The 16019-nt window shown below is 43.2% G+C and overlaps 1 protein-coding gene across 3 annotated transcripts in view; it reads left to right on the top strand.

Moving 5' to 3' along the window:
* Nucleotides 1-4296: 4296 nt before the first annotated feature.
* Nucleotides 4297-16019, top strand: part of sec16a (SEC16 homolog A, endoplasmic reticulum export factor) — a 22665-nt gene continuing 10942 nt past the window's right edge. For 2 of the 3 annotated variants that reach the window (XM_061876664.1, XM_061876663.1), the window contains exons 1-5: nt 4297-4419; nt 6983-10340; nt 10450-10601; nt 10675-10763; nt 10864-10987. In XM_061876664.1, the coding sequence (XP_061732648.1) occupies nt 7044-10340; nt 10450-10601; nt 10675-10763; nt 10864-10987 (3662 nt within the window). In that variant the 5' untranslated portion in view covers nt 4297-4419; nt 6983-7043. The remainder of the gene's footprint in view (nt 4420-6982; nt 10341-10449; nt 10602-10674; nt 10764-10863; nt 10988-16019) is intronic. The other variant, XM_061876665.1, reaches the window with a different exon arrangement.

Here is a 16019-nt window from a genome sequence, read left to right as displayed (position 1 = left end):
TTTCATTAATTTGAGCGAGGATGAAAGATTTGTGGATGAGGAAAATTAAAGTGACGCACTAGAAAAATGAAAAAAAAAGGCAACAGCAGTGGGAGTGATTCAGATGTTATTAGACACATTTACTAGGATAATTCTGGAAAATCCCTTATCTGCTTATTGTGTTACTAGTGTTTTAGTGAGATTATAAAGTCATACCTGAAAGTCTGAGGGCTGCGGTGACCGCCAGTGTCTCTGAGGGAAGCGATATGGAGGAGCCAAGAAAGTCACAGCTGCCTCTTTGACAGCTGCTGCAGGAGGACGCAAGCTCCCCTCATGTCGCCGGTAAGAGCCGACTTAATATCACAATTTTCTCACCGAAACCTGCCGGTTGACATGTGGTAGAGAAACATGTTTGCTTGACCGCTCTGTTCCATATTAAAGCTTCACAACAAACAAAGAGACACCGGGTGTGTTTTAGTTGCTAAAGGCAGCTGCAATCCACCGCTTTCCATCAACATCACTGTTTTTTATAGTCTCCATTATTAATTGAACAATTTGCAAAAAGCTTTAGCAACACAGATGTCCAAAATACTGTGTAATTATGCGATTAAAGCAGACGACTTTTAGCCGTGAGTGGTGCTGGGATAAAATGTCCGCTCCAACCAATAACGTCACAAGCAAACGTCAACATAAGCGTCATCATTCCGCGACGTTTTCAACATGATACCTCGCGGGAAATTCAAAATTGCAATTTAGTAAACTAAACCGGCCATATTGGCATGTGTTGCAATGTTAATATTTCATCATTGATATATAAACTATCAGACTGTGGGGTCGGTAGTAGTGGGTTTCAGTAGGCCTTTAGGTTGATGATTACTTTAAAACAAACAACATGTTTACTTGACCCTTTTCCTGGGAAACTGATCAAACTGATCTTTGTATTATTAGGTCCATCAGTGCTAAATATTATAAACTTATCACTTTCCTCGGGCACTGTTCCCCTAGCATTCAAAAAAGCGGTTATTCATCCTCTTCTTAAAAGACCTAACCTCGATCCTGACCTCATGGTAAACTACCGACCGGTGTCTCACCTTCCCTTTATTTCAAAAATCCTCGAAAAAATTGTTGCGTAGCAGTTAAATGAACACTTAGCGTCTAACAATCTATGTGAAACCTTTCAATCCGGTTTCAGGGCAAATCACTCCACGGAGACAGCCCTCGCAAAAATGACTAATGATCTATTGCTAACGATGGATTCTGATGCATCATCTATGTTGCTGCTCCTCGATCTTAGCGCTGCTTTCGATACTGTCGATCATAATATTTTATTAGAACGTATCAAAACACAAATTGGTATGTCAGACTTAGCCCTGTCTTGGTTTAACTCTTATCTTGCTGATAGGATGCAGTGTGTCTCCCATAACAATGTGACCTCGGACTACGTTAAGGTAACGTGTGGAGTTCCCCAGGGTTCGGTCCTTGGCCCTGCACTCTTTAGCATCTACATGCTGCCGCTAGGTGACATCATACGCAAATACGCTGTTAGCTTTCACTGTTATGCTGATGACACCCAACTCTACATGCCCCTAAAGCTGACCAACATGCCGGATTGTAGTCAGCTGGAAGCGTGTCTTAATGAAATTAAACAATGGATGTCCGCTAACGTTTTGCAACTCAACGCCAAAAAAACGGAAATGCTGATTATCGGTCCTGCTAGACACCGAACTCTATTTAATAATACAACTCTAACATTTGACAACCAAACAATTAAACAAGGCGACACGGTAAATAATCTGGGTATTATCTTCGACCCAACTCTCTCCTTTGAGGCACACATTAAAAGCGTTACTAAAACGGCCTTCTTTCATCTCCGTAATATTGCTAAAATTCGCTCCATTCTGTCCACTAAAGACGCTGAGATCATTATCCATGCGTTTGTTACGTCTCGGCTCGATTACTGTAACGTATTATTTTCGGGTCTCCCCATGTCTAGCATTAAAAGATTACAGTTGGTACAAAATGCGGCTGCTAGACTTTTGACAAGAACAAGAAAGTTTGATAACATTACGCCTGTACTGGCTCACCTGCACTGGCTTCCTGTGCACTTAAGATGTGACTTTAAGGTTTTACTAACTACGTATAAAATACTACACGGTCTAGCTCCATCCTATCTTGCCGATTGTATTGTACCATATGTCCCGGAAAGAAATCTGCGTTCAAAGGACTCCGGCTTATTAGTGATTCCCAAAGCCCAAAAAAAGTCTGCGGCCTATAGAGCTTTTTCATTTCGGGCTCCAGTACTCTGGAATGCCCTCCCGGTAACAGTTCGAGATGCCACCTCAGTAGAAGCATTTAAGTCTCACCTTAAAACTCATCTGTATACTCTAGCCTTTAAATAGACTCCCTTTTTAGACCAGTTGATCTGCCGTTTCTTTTCTTTTTCTTCTATATCCCACTCTCCTTTGTGGAGGGGGTCCGGTCCGATCCGGTGGCCATGTACTGCTTGCCTGTGTATCGGCTGGGGACATATCTGCGCTGCTGATCCGCCTCCGCTTGGGATGGTTTCCTGCTGGCTCCGCTGTGAACGGGACTCTCGCTGCTGTGTTGGATCCGCTTTGGACTGGACTCTCGCGACTGTGTTGGATCCATTATGGATTGAACTTTCACAGTATCATGTTAGACCCGCTCGACATCCATTGCTTTCCTCCTCTCCAAGGTTCTCATAGTCATCATTGTCACCGACGTCCCACTGGGTCATTATTGTCACCGATGTCCCACTGGGTGTGAGTTTTCCTTGCCCTTATGTGGGCCTACCGAGGATGTCGTAGTGGTTTGTGCAGCCCTTTGAGACACTAGTGATTTAGGGCTATATAAGTAAACATTGATTGATTCTATGTGTAAAAATCTTTATTCATAATTGAATCATTTGTTTATTTTTCAACACATTTTTAGTTATTTTTATATCTTTTTTTCCAAATAGTTCAAGAAAGACCACTACAAATGAGCAATTTTTTGCACTGTTATACAATTTAATAAATCAGAAACTGCATGACATAGTGCTGTATTTTACTTCTTTATCTCTTTTTTTTCAACCAAAAATGCTTTGCTCTGATTAGGGGGTACTTGAATTAAAAAAAATGTTCACAGAAGGTACATCACTGAAAAAAGGTTGAGAACCACTCAGGTAAAGGGACGAAAAGGAGCTTTAAAGGCCTACTGAAATGAGATTTTCTTATTTAAACGGGGATAGCAGGTCCATTCTATGTGCCAGACTTGATCATTTTGTGATATTGCCATATTTTTGCTAAAAGGATTTAGTAGAGAACATCCACGATAAAGTTCGCAACTTTTGGTACTAAGAGAAATGCCCTGCCTTTACCGGAAGTCGCAGACAATGACGTCACACGTGTGGGGGCTCCTCACATATTCACATTGTTTTTAATGGGAGCCTCCAACAAAAAGTGCTATTCGGACCGAGGAAACGACAATTTCCCCATTAATTTGAGCGAGGATGAAAGATTTGTGTTTGAGGATATTGATAGCGACGGACTAGAAAAAAAAATTATTAAAAAAAAAAGTTTAAAAAAAAACGCGATTGCATTGGGACGGATTCCGATGTTTTTAGAGACATTTACTAGTATAATTCTGGGAAATCCCTGATCTTTCTATTGTGTTGCTAGTGTTTTAGTGAGTTAAATAGTACCTCAATCACCTGATACCTGATAGTCGGAGGTGTACGTCCACGGGTGTCTTGACGCCAGTGTCTCCGGGGAGTCGACGGCAGCTATGGACGGCACAAGCTCAGCTTTTCTCCAGTAAGAAGCGACTTTTTACCACAGTTTTTTCACCGAAACCTGCTGGTTGACATTCCGTCGTGATTCATGTTTGCTTGACCGCGCTCTGATCCATAGTAAGGTTTCACCTCCAGGAATTTCAAACAAGGAATCACCGTGTGTTTGTGTGGCTAAAGGCTAAAGCTTCCCAACTCCATCTTTCTACTGTGACTTCTCCAATATTAATTGAAAAAATTGCAAAAGATTCAGCAACACAGATCTCCAAAATACTGTGTAATTATGCCGTTAAAGCAGACGACTTTTAGCTGTGTGTGTGTGCAGCGCTCATATTTCCTTAAAACCCGTGACGTCTTGCGTACATGTCATCATTACACAATGTTTTCAAGACGAAACTCCCGGGAAACTTAAAATTGTAATTTAGTAAACTAAAAAGGCTGTATTGGCATCTGTTGCAATGTTAATATTTCATCATTGATATATAAACTATTAGACTGCGTGGTGTGTAGTAGTGGGTTTCAGTAGGCCTTTAAAACAGAAGTTAAGCCCCGCCCCTGTGATGACGCAAGACTTGTTTGCCGGGTGACGCCGCTTGTACACGTCGCCTGAAGATGGTGGCCGAGTGTCATACTCGCCATCCTGCGCATTTGTAAGAATTTACTCTTATGTGTACCTATTTTGTACCGTCCGGGGAGTGGGAGGACACATAAAAACAATAACACCGTTTTCAGTTTACATGTATTCCGACGTCCGCGCGGGAAATGTGTGGTTGTTTCCCCTTATGTTAGCTACTTAGCGGCTATGCTAACAAGCTCGAATGCTAAGGTTAGCTCAAGCAGGCAATGAAGATGTTTAAATGTGCTCGACGACTGACAGGCGACTCCAACATGCTCTCTGGAAGCTGTTGATAGATCTGAATGTACTAGGAAAATATCTTTGGCGCAGATTACGTGACTGGCACTCAAATATGGCCATATTCCGTCGACTTCGGACGACAATGTTATGCTAGTGGTTAGCGTGTTGGGTTTAGGCTGTGTAGCAACACCGTTAGCTGTCAAGCCAACAACAACAAGAGCTCATGCCGGAGGTTTTAAGGTTTAATGAGGAAATGTGAGTCGCTGGATTTAATGTCTGTCGAGGGTGGGTTTGCAGCGTGTTTTATCAGATGCCGCCACGTTAATGAACAGGAGTTATCTTGTGATAGAGTCGTGCCTACTTTCCCAACTTGTAATAGCACTTTAAAGGCCTACTGAAATGAGATTTTCTTATTTAAACAGGGATAGCAGGTCCATTCTGTGTGTCATACTTGATCATTTCGCGATACTGCCATAATTTCGCTGAAAGGATTTAGTAGAGAACATCCACGATAAAGTTTGCAACTTTTGCTTGCTAACAAAAAAGCCCTGCCTCTACGGGAAGTCGCAGACGATGACGTCACATGTTGATGGCTCCTCACATTTTCACATTGTTTTTAATGGGAGGTAAAACAGGCAAAAACAGCCATTCAGAACGAGAAAACGACAATTTCCCCATTAATTTGAGGGAGGATGAAAGATTTGTGTTTGAGGATAATGATAGCAACGGACTAGAAAAAAAAACGCGACTACATTGGGACAGATTCAGATGTTTTTAGACACATTTACTAGGATAATTCAGGGTACTCCCTTATCTTTCTATTGTGTTGCTAGTGTTTTAGTGAGTTTAACAGTACCTGATAGTCGGAGGTGTTTGTCCACGGGTGTGTTGACGCGCAGTGTCTCAGGGAAGTCAACGGCAGCTTTATGGGCGGCACAAGCTCAGCTGATCTCCGGTAAGAAGCAACTTTTTACCACAATTTTCTCACCGAAACCTGCTGGTTGACATTTGGTTGGGATTCATGTTTGCTATGATCCATAGTAAAGTTTCACCTCCGTGAATTTTAAACAAGGAATCACCGTGTGTTTGTGTGGCAAAAGGCTAAAGCTTCCCAACTCAATTTTTCTACTTTTGACTTCTCCAATATTAATTGAACAAATTGCAAAGGATTCAGCTACACAGATCTCCAAAATACTGTGTAATTATGCTGTTAAAGCAGACGACTTTTAGCTGTGTGTGTGTGCGCAGCGCTCATATTTCCTAACAGCCCGTGACGTCAAGCGTACATGTCATCATTACGCAACGGTTTTCAAGAAAAAACTCCCGGGAAATTTAAAATTGCAATTCAGTAAACTAAAAAAGCCGTATTGGCATGTGTTGCAATGTTAATATTTCATCATTGATAGACTGCGTGGTGGGTAGTAGTGGATTTCAGTAGGCCTTTATTTCGCTGTTACGCCATGGTTGTCTCAAATAATGTTATCTCATGAAAATTAGCTCGTTATTTTTTGCTGCCAGTGGTTTTATGTCTGTACCTCACAATATTACTTAGGCCATCCATCCATCTTCTTCCGCTTATCCAAGGTCGGGTCGCGGGGGCAGCAGCCTAAGCAGGGAAGCCCAGACTTCCCTCTCCCCAACCACTTCGTCCAGCTCTTCCCGAGGGATCACGAGGCGTTCCCAGGCCAGCCGGGAGACATAGTCTTCCCAACGTGTCCTGGGTCTTCCCCGTGGCCTCCTACCGGTTGGACGTGCCCTAAACACCTCCCTAGGGAGGCGTTCGGGTGGCATCCTGACCAGATGCCCGAACCACCTTATCTGGCTCCTCTGGATGTGGAAGAGCAGCAGCTTTACTTTGAGCTCCTCCCAGATGGCAGAGCTTCTCACCCCATCTCTCAAAAAGAGCCCCGCCACCCGGCGGAGGAAAGTCATTTCGGCCGCTTTACCCGTGATCTTGTCCTTTCGGTCATATAACCCAAAGCTCATGACCATAGGTGAGGATGGGAACGTAGATTGACCGGTAAATTGAGAGCTTTGCCTTCCGACTCAGCTCCTTCTTCACCACAACGGATCGATACAGCGTCCGCATTAGTGAATACGCCGCACCAATCCGCCTGTTGATCTCTTAGGTCACAGATCAGATTGATTACTTAAGCCATTACATGCATAAAGTGTGGCATTTTAGTCAATAAGAGTATTAATAATGAGTAGTGTGCTGCCTGCACATGATTAGTACAGTAAGTAAGTACCGTCTAATAGCCATAGTGTTTCACGGATGTTACCCGGTTTCATTGGCAATATAGACAACTGCGCAAACATAGGTGTGGTAAGGTTCATGTGGTGCTTTCTTTTTTCAGCTATGACTGAGTTCAACTCTCAAGTGAGATCTTCTGAGTGACTGGTTGCAACACTGCTGCCATGCAGCCTCCTCCTCAGACTGGACTTCCGAGAGCTTCCGGCCCCCCTCCTCCTTCTGGGCCCAATATGTTCCGCAGGACCAGGCCTCAAAAGGCTGCGGCAGGGATAGCGTCTCACTCAATGCCACCTTCTACCCAACCCATGACGGATCCCTTTGCTTTTGTCCGAGGTCCCCCTCCTTCTATGGCTGCAGATGGTTTCCCAGTACCAAACAGCACCTCTCTTTTATTGCAAGCCCCACCTGACACCACCTCTACCCTGGTGGGTTTAGGTTTGCCTCCGCTGCCGCACACATTGGAGAATGTCCCAGCTGCTCCATCTGCCCCCTTGCCGTCCTCTCTGCCCGGCGTGCCCATGTTCAGCCCTCATAGTGCAGCCAATCCTGGAGCTTATCCTGCCCCAAGTCATACTGTTTATGCCCCTTCACATTCTGAACAGAGTTACCTTAACTCGAGAGCGCAACCGACATTCATGGCCACAGAACCGCCGTCTGTGCCGTCAGCTCCAGTACAAAGTCAGACTTTTAATCAGGATATTCACGGGCAGTCTCCTCCTCAGTTTGTCTCCTTTCAGCCTTTGCCTCCTGCTACCACTTCTTCCCATAGGTCTTCTGACCATGGAAGTCGCCCCCCATCTGTTCAGAATTATTTTCAGCCTACCAATGACCCTCCACAACAGCCTTTTATGTACCCGTCGAATACTCCCACCCCTCCAACACAACTTGGTCATCCCCAAATACAGAATCCTATTCCTCATCAGAACCTTGTAAACGCCCCCAGCTCTCAATGGGCTGGACCAAATACAACCCAACAGAATAACTCACATTCCCACAACCAGACCTACCAAATGCCCAGTTCTGCCCCGCATGAGCCATGGTTCAACCAAGCGCCACGTGACCCAGCCTACCACCAAATGGGAACTGCCCCGGTCCATCTGCAGCCAAACTCTGATAGTAGAGCCCATCAAGCGTCAAACACAGCTCCCCAGAATGGCGGCTCTGCCTCAGCAACAGTCTCATACTCACAGAATTCTGGCACACTCTCTATGTTTTTTAATGACAATGATGTAGAAAATGAAGAAACTTTGGCTGGAGAGAGAAGTAATGTCATAAATGGTATTCCTGAATCTTTGCAACCTGTGAGTAAGCCACGAGTTGTTCCACCTGCCCACAATGTTCCTGCAGATGTTCCGTTTGATAACCAAGGATCATGTTTTCAGGACAATTCTCACATACCATACATGAGTGACGGAAATGCCACACCACATGCAAATTCCTCTGATTCCCATTATGACCATGTAGAGAACTTTGAATGTGTCCCAAATCAGGAGGTATTGCCCAGTGAAACTCAAGATACTCTTGAAGTTAACACATTTGAAACTGGGCCTAACCTGGAGACTCCTGATTCTATTCCCAGACCAATGAGGTCTGCTAGTGCATCATCTAACTACAGTAATATGAGTCACGGAAGTGGGACTGTTAGCCGTCTACATCCGGGTGTAGTTGGTACCTTTATTCAGCAGGAAAGCCCTCGACCTACTGATGATACAAACTCTCCTCCTGCCACTTCTGCTGCTGCTGGAGGTTACTTTGAACAGATTGACTCTTTTCCAGCTGGAGATGTGGCAACGCAGCAGAAGTCTTCGGAGCAGATGTTGTCCGCAACACCGAGCCCCCCAAAACCAACCGGCAACTTTCAGGCCAGTGCAAACAGCTCCTTTGAGCCTGTTCGCTCACATGGGGTCGGGGTGCGGCCAATCGAGATTGATAGAGCAAAAATGGTTGCAGAAGCTGGCACTGACGCTGCTTCTGGCAACCTGGAGCAGCCACCAGATAATATGGAAAATATTTATGGGCCAGGACACCCTCTCCCTGTCGGTGTTCCTCACCTGTCAAACCCCACAGTTCAGTCACTCTCACGACCCTCATCGCGTACTTTTGGTGCCAGTCGGCCATGTGACAGCCCCGCTACTACTTTATGGGCTCACGGTGACCCTACGAGCTTGGCCACTAACATTCTTTTAGTGCCTGCCGCCCCGACTGTTCTTGCACCTCTAAGGGAGCCTAGTGCTGATGTCATTCAGCCTCCAGAGGATGGCCCACTGGAACTTCATCCTCAGAGAATCCAACCAACACCACAGCAACATTTAGAGAACCTTGAAAACCCACCAAAGGTGAGTGAGTTAGATGCATCAGACTCCCAAGGCAACCTGGGCTACGCCTCTCTCCTGCTTTCCGATTCGCTACAGCAGCCTGTTCTGATTGCGCCACCTGTGTCTAATTACAATGTAATCCCCCCTACTGCCCCTGTGCAAGGGGCAAGTCAGGGTACCCCAACTGTGAGAACAAAAAGTGCAGGTACATCCCACTCAACTGCACTGCCCCAGAATCAGAATCCACTTTGCTCACCTGCCTCTACCTCAAACCCTGCCCCGCTCGATCTGACCCTCGACGGAGAAGCGGCAACTTCAGGAGTGGCTTCGTCACAACCTCATACAGTCCGTCCGCCTTTTTCTCAAGGCCAGTCATTGAGTGTAGACCCCCACTTTGGCCACCAAGTTAATTATGCGACTTCTCTTGCCGCTGCTTCTGTCACCAATCACAATCAGCCCTCAAATTATGAACTGCTTGATTTTTCTATGCACCAATCACAAAGCAAAAATCAAGCACCTAGCCATCCTCCGGCTTTACACGAGTCTCCACAGTTTAGTAATGGATTTTACATGCAGGTCACCAAAGATGCACAGCGAGGGGTAAGAGTGGAAGAGAATGTACAGGTACAGCCAGCTTCATCATCCACCACACAGGTGCCACTGGCATCTTCATCAATTCCAGGAGCCCGACCGACGTCAGCTGCTAACACTCCGCAGCCACAACTGGAACCTCCAAGAAGGCCAGAATCAAATGAAACAACACAGAGACAAAGTGTGTCAGCTGTTCCAATGGAGGGAGCACCGCCACTGTCTGGCCAGTATCCAAATCCAGTACTTGGTCCTGCCACTGCAGGTGCTGGTCCTGCTACTGCAGGTGCTCTTCCTGCTGCAGGTCCACGCCCTGCTACAGGTCCACCTGGACCTCCTGGGGCACTGCCTCATGGGTCTTCCCAGCTAGCTCCAGCTGAGCCACCTCGACCACCTTCTTCTGCTGGCAGTCAGCAGGGTTATGGTGTCCCTCATCCTGGGTCGGGGCAGATGTACGGAAGCTATTATGGAAGCTATGGAGAATACCCAGATGGCCTAGCATCGTATGCTCCTGGGCCATACCCACCTGGGGATCCTAGAGCTCAGCAGTATTATCACGTATGGAATATTTTGTGTGCTTAAAACTACCTTCATTACACCTTTTTCATTGTTAATTTAATATTAGCAAAAGAGGAAATCACAAAAGAGGATGCTACCTTTCCCTTAGGATGGATCAAATAGAGGCAGAGGAGATCCGTGGTTTGGCAGATACGAGGGCCCGAACCCAGCATACCGTGACCCAAACTATCAGTATAAAGAGCCTCAGCAGGAGCGACCCAATTCCAGGGCTAGTCAGTATTCTGATAGACCACCATCCAGGTACATTAATTTATGATTTTTCCTTGTACTTCAACTTTGAGCTTTACTTTGTTTTCACTTCCCTATCTTTAAGGCAAGGCTATCCTGATGACTACCACAGAGCGAACCAAAGTGCCTATGATGAATATTATGCAAATTACGCCAAACACTATGAATATGCAGGTATGAGACATTCTTAGTTAAAAAATGTTTGCACATAGCTGTAAAGTTTTCTGTATAGATAATGGTGTTTGATGTGAACTTCTGTCTGTTCCTAATAAAGGATACAACTATGGACAAATTGATCCCAGATACAGAGCATATTATGACCAGTCCTACTGGTCCACTTATGATGACAGCTACAGAGGGAGAGAAAACTACTACAATCAACAAATGTATCCTACTAGGTACACACATGTTCTGATTTAAACATGATAATTACATATTATTTTAAAGAGTTATTTAGTCATTATTCATTTACTGTTCGACTGATTGATATGAAAGGGAACTGTACTTTTGGGGGGGAATTCTGCCCATCGTTCACAATCCTAACCCTCAATAAATATATATATATATATATATATATATATATATATATATGCATATATATATATATATATATATATGCATATATATATAGATATATATATACATGTGTGTGTGTGTATATATATATACTAGGGGTGTAACGGTACACAAAAATTTCGGTTCGGTACGTACCTTGGTTTAGAGGTCACGGTTCGGTTCATTTTCGGTACAGTAAGAAAACAACAAAATATACATTTTGGGGTTATTTATTTAACAAATTTGTAAACAATGGCTTTATCCTTTTAACATTGGGAACACTATAATAATTCTGCCCATGTTAATCAACATTAAACTGCCTCAAGTTGTTGCTTTGATTAAATAAAATGACAAAACCTTTCTTCTACATATAAAAATTGCAATATTAAACAGTTTCAAGTCAACTCATCATGCTTAATTTATTACAGCATTTGGGAAGCCTGTAGTTTACTTATTATACACACACGCACGCACGGACGCACACAAACACGCACGCACACACGCACAGCAAAATGAGCTAACGTAACGCTAAAAGCTAATTAGCGTTCACCTCACCCCAAAACTATGAGAGAGCTGAGCTGCAGTTTAAGTTTCTAGAAGGTCAACGGGCTCATAGTGATGTTTGTATTAGTTGTGACTGGTAGTGTTTTTTATAATTTGGGGAGTGTACGATAGGGCTTCACGGTGGCAGAGGGGTTAGTGCGTCTGCCTCACAATACGAAGGTCCTGCAGTCCTGGGTTCAAGTCCAGGCTTGGGATCTTTCTGTGTGGAGTTTGCATGTTCTCCCCGTGAATGCGTGGGTTCCCTCCTGGTACTCCGGCTTCCTCCCACTTCCAAAGACATGCACCTGGGGATAGGTTGATTGGCAACACTAAATTGGCCCTAGTGTGTGAATGTGAGTGTGAGCGTTGTCTGTCCATCTGTGTTGGCCCTGCGATGAGGTGGCGACTCGTCCAGGGTGTACCCCGCCTTCCGCCCGATTGTAACTGAGATAGGCGCCAGCGCCCCCCGCAACCACAAAAGGGAATAAGCGGTAGAAAATGGATGGAGTGTACGATATCAGCTGCTCACCTGCTAAACACATATCTGCTCATCTCGACGCAGGAGCACTGACAACATGCGCTCTGGATACGCACTGTTGATTGGCTGTTACATCGCTCTGAATATATATATATATATATATAGCATTCCAATTTATAATAATCGACTGGTTTAAGGTGGCTAGCAATACAGATAATGGGAGTAATCTATTCTGCCTGTAAATCAGTCTAAAAATGCATCCAAAAACGGCCAACAATATTCCATTTACATCTCATGACTCTAAATATTAACCAAGTATTAGCAATATTGTTATTATAGGCACTAACGCAGGTCAACTCTGTTTAGCTGCGCTGTGATCACAGAGAGGTATTTAGCTTGTGTAGCATTTGTGTGGACATTAACATACTGAGCCACAACATCATGATTGCTTCTAAATTCATCCTACATTATACATTATGCCTCTCACCTGGATAATAAAAGTTTGTAGCCATAAATCGAGAAGTCGTTCATCTCTGACCCAGAGATGGAGCGAAAGACAGGAAAAGACTGCGGAAACTTTTTTTGTTAACCCTTCGTCAAGATTATGATTGCTTCTTCATCTAAATGAGAATATAATAACATCCTTTGAGTTGGGATCCCAATGAGAGCAGACATTGTCTATAGTAAGTGATTGTTTTATTATGTTGGTTCGTATTTGTTGTTTAGAACTTTGCAATAATGCTACAAGATGCTTAGTGTTTCACTTACAGGGACGGCTCCAGGATTCTTTCTCTCTTGTTGCTAATGGGGGTTAAAAAATACACTCAATTTTCATGACTTCAGTTTAATTTACTCATTCATTTTGTCAGAAAAATCAGTTATGATACTCATTACCATCCATCCATCCATCCATTTCCTACCGCTTATTCCCTTTCGGGGTCGCGGGGGGCGCTGGCGCCTATCTCAGCTACAATCGGGCGGAAGGCGGGGTACACCCTGGACAAGTCGCCACCTCATCGCAGGATACTCATTACAAGCATGTTTATTATGCAAGTAGTTTCAACTAAAGTTGACCAAAGAATATTTAACAAAATAGTTAAGCCTTACAAGCAACAATGGAAAAAAATGTTCTTGTGCAAAGGTGACATATACAGTAATGGACAGCGCTCATGCGTCTGCTAATAACCAGAATATTCATCCAATATGCAACAAGAGTATTTATCTATATGCATAATTAATGAAAACCAACAATTATACATAATCAGGCTATGAATCTTTGGGCACCTCACAATTCCGATTATATTCTTGGAGGTAACGATTCGATTCCGAATCGATTTTCAACTCAAAACGATTCTCGATTCAAAATAAAAAAATCTTTAATGGAATTGGGTGCCAGTTCTATGGTTAACTACATTTCTCCATACAATAGATAAACAGCTCTGATAAATGTATATTTAACTTAAAAGAAAACTTTTTTAAAAGAAAAAAAATTCTACCCAAACATTTAATAAATTCAAATACAAATAAGCGAAATATCCAAGATTTCTCTTTTCTGAAGTAAATCTGTATAGCAAATAGCATCTACATCAACAATATGATTTGCCTGAGTGCCTGGACAGGACAAATTATATATTTATTTTTTTTAATCGATTTGTTGATTTTTTAAAATCGATTAAAAATGTTTACAATTAAGAATCACGATTAATTATAAAATATTTTCTGTGAAACCCCTAATGCATAGGTTGTATTGTTTTGGAACACAACATAACTTAAAGCACCACTTAAGAAAACCAAAAAAACAGTTTCGGTTGATTTCGGCGGCGCCAGTGGACCAAAGTCGTAGTGTTTTACCAGAAGATCACATTCCCCATGATGAGTAGCGCATATAGCATCATACTGACATGATGCCTGCTGTAATATTGGCATAAATATTACATCTCCAATGATCTAGCATTGCCCTACAAACATGACACTACTACCAAGAATGTATCAGAGCAGATGCAAGTCCGAAGCAAAGAAACACCAGCGGGATATTTTTTTTCAAGGAAGTAGTAGTGAAAATATCACGCTGGTGGCTATTTATTGCGACCATCCAAATTTCCGATAGCTAACATTGGAATTATCATCTTGATTTGAGTGTCGAAAATAACTTACTAGTTTAGCTGGAACAAAGCCAAGGCAGCATTGGTCTGAAATTGTTATTCTTTAACCTTACACCAGCAAGTGAAATCCGGACCAATCTTAATTTTGAATGTTCTTCCGTTCGCTCAGTTTTTAATTTTTTGGTTTCTTCAGACAAAAGTCATCATTTCTTTGGTTGTTTTGGCGCTTCGGCCATGATAGCAGTAATTGCAAGTCGGCGTTCTTCATTTCCTTCTTATTGTTTTCTGGAGTCATATAGGCGTTTGCATCAACTTCCGTCTTATTAACGACTGTGGTAGACGGTAAGTGGTGCATGCTGTATAGCAAGTCTGCACATTTGTAATTTTTATGTGTAGCAGGATTCCTTCCACCTTCAATACTGCTAAGTGCCTGTAAAAGCAATGAACACCACCTCAGGCCATGATAGAGGTGTTATTCAACGAGTTGAGTTGTAAGTCGATGTATTATGAAAATATTTTATGAAGGTTGAAAAGTTACGGCTGGCTCGGTCTGAAGAGCGGACGTGCAAGGAAATTAAGGATTCCAGGTTCGATCCCCGCTTCCACCATTCTAGTTGCTGCCGTTGTGTCCTTGGGCAGGATACTTTACCCACCTGCTCCCATTGCCACAGACACTGGTTTAAATGTAACTTAGATAATGGGTTTCACTAGATAAAAGCGCAAAATAATTACAGTATAATTCACTTCACTTAGTGCTGCTTTAAGAAATATGTGAAAGACTGAAATTAATATTAGGCCTATAGGCTACAAAGTCCACCCGCATTGTCACAACAAGAAGCGCAAACAATTCAATTTACAAATGATCGCTCTGGAAGCATGGGCCATAAAAGTTTGCACTTTCGCTGTGATTTGGCTGCCAAAAGATGGAGCACTACATTAGATAGGCATTTAGAAAGATGGACTTGGTTGCGTGATTGGCCACAGAATGATGGACTCAGCCCGGTGATGGGCTTAGCAAAGATGGACTTGCAGAAACGATTGACTACTATGAAGCTGTCCCGTTTTGTCAGCGGTCCTATCTTTTTCTACAATTTATGCATAATTCGCTGACGTCACAAATGGGGTGAATTCTAAACGGTTCCTTTGAAGGAAGTAAGAAAGAAAGGCAAAATTGTTTTATAAATATCTTCCCAATGCCTGCACGGTTTGATTTCAATATTTTGGGACTTTTGCAGATCACACAACAGCAGGTACTAATAGGTAAGAAAAGTTGTTTTTGCACAATTGGGGCCTAAAATCCTGGGAGGCTCAACTGGGACTTAACAGATTTCTGACAGGGTTATTGCCCCAGAGTAGCGCTGCCCCTGTTCACCAAAGCTGGATCTGTTAGCACACAGGTTCTAAAACTTGCTGCTCATCCTCTCAATAGTTAGACTAAATATAAGGTTCTGGATCATCATTTGTCCCAAAGTAGTCTTTGTTGTTTCTCACAAAGTCTGCCATGGGTAGTAGTAGTGGTGTTGTTGTTGTTAAAGGGAAAAGCAAATGCTGTGATGCTTCTGTGAAATTATTACGCTGCAATAAGCCTAGAATGACCAAAATACTTCAATATCACATGTAATTATAAATGTGCCTGTTACTACTTTATACATACAGTATACTTACAGCTTGTATATAAAAGGATGATGGAGGTGTTTGGATGTTTTTTGGGGCGCTTTATAAGAGGAATAGAGCGCCTCCCATTGGCTCTAT

Source organism: Nerophis ophidion, linkage group LG17 (assembly GCF_033978795.1).
Source record: "Nerophis ophidion isolate RoL-2023_Sa linkage group LG17, RoL_Noph_v1.0, whole genome shotgun sequence".
In the NCBI taxonomy this organism is placed as follows: domain Eukaryota; kingdom Metazoa; phylum Chordata; class Actinopteri; order Syngnathiformes; family Syngnathidae; genus Nerophis; species Nerophis ophidion.
This window is presented reverse-complemented; position numbering and strand designations above follow the sequence as displayed.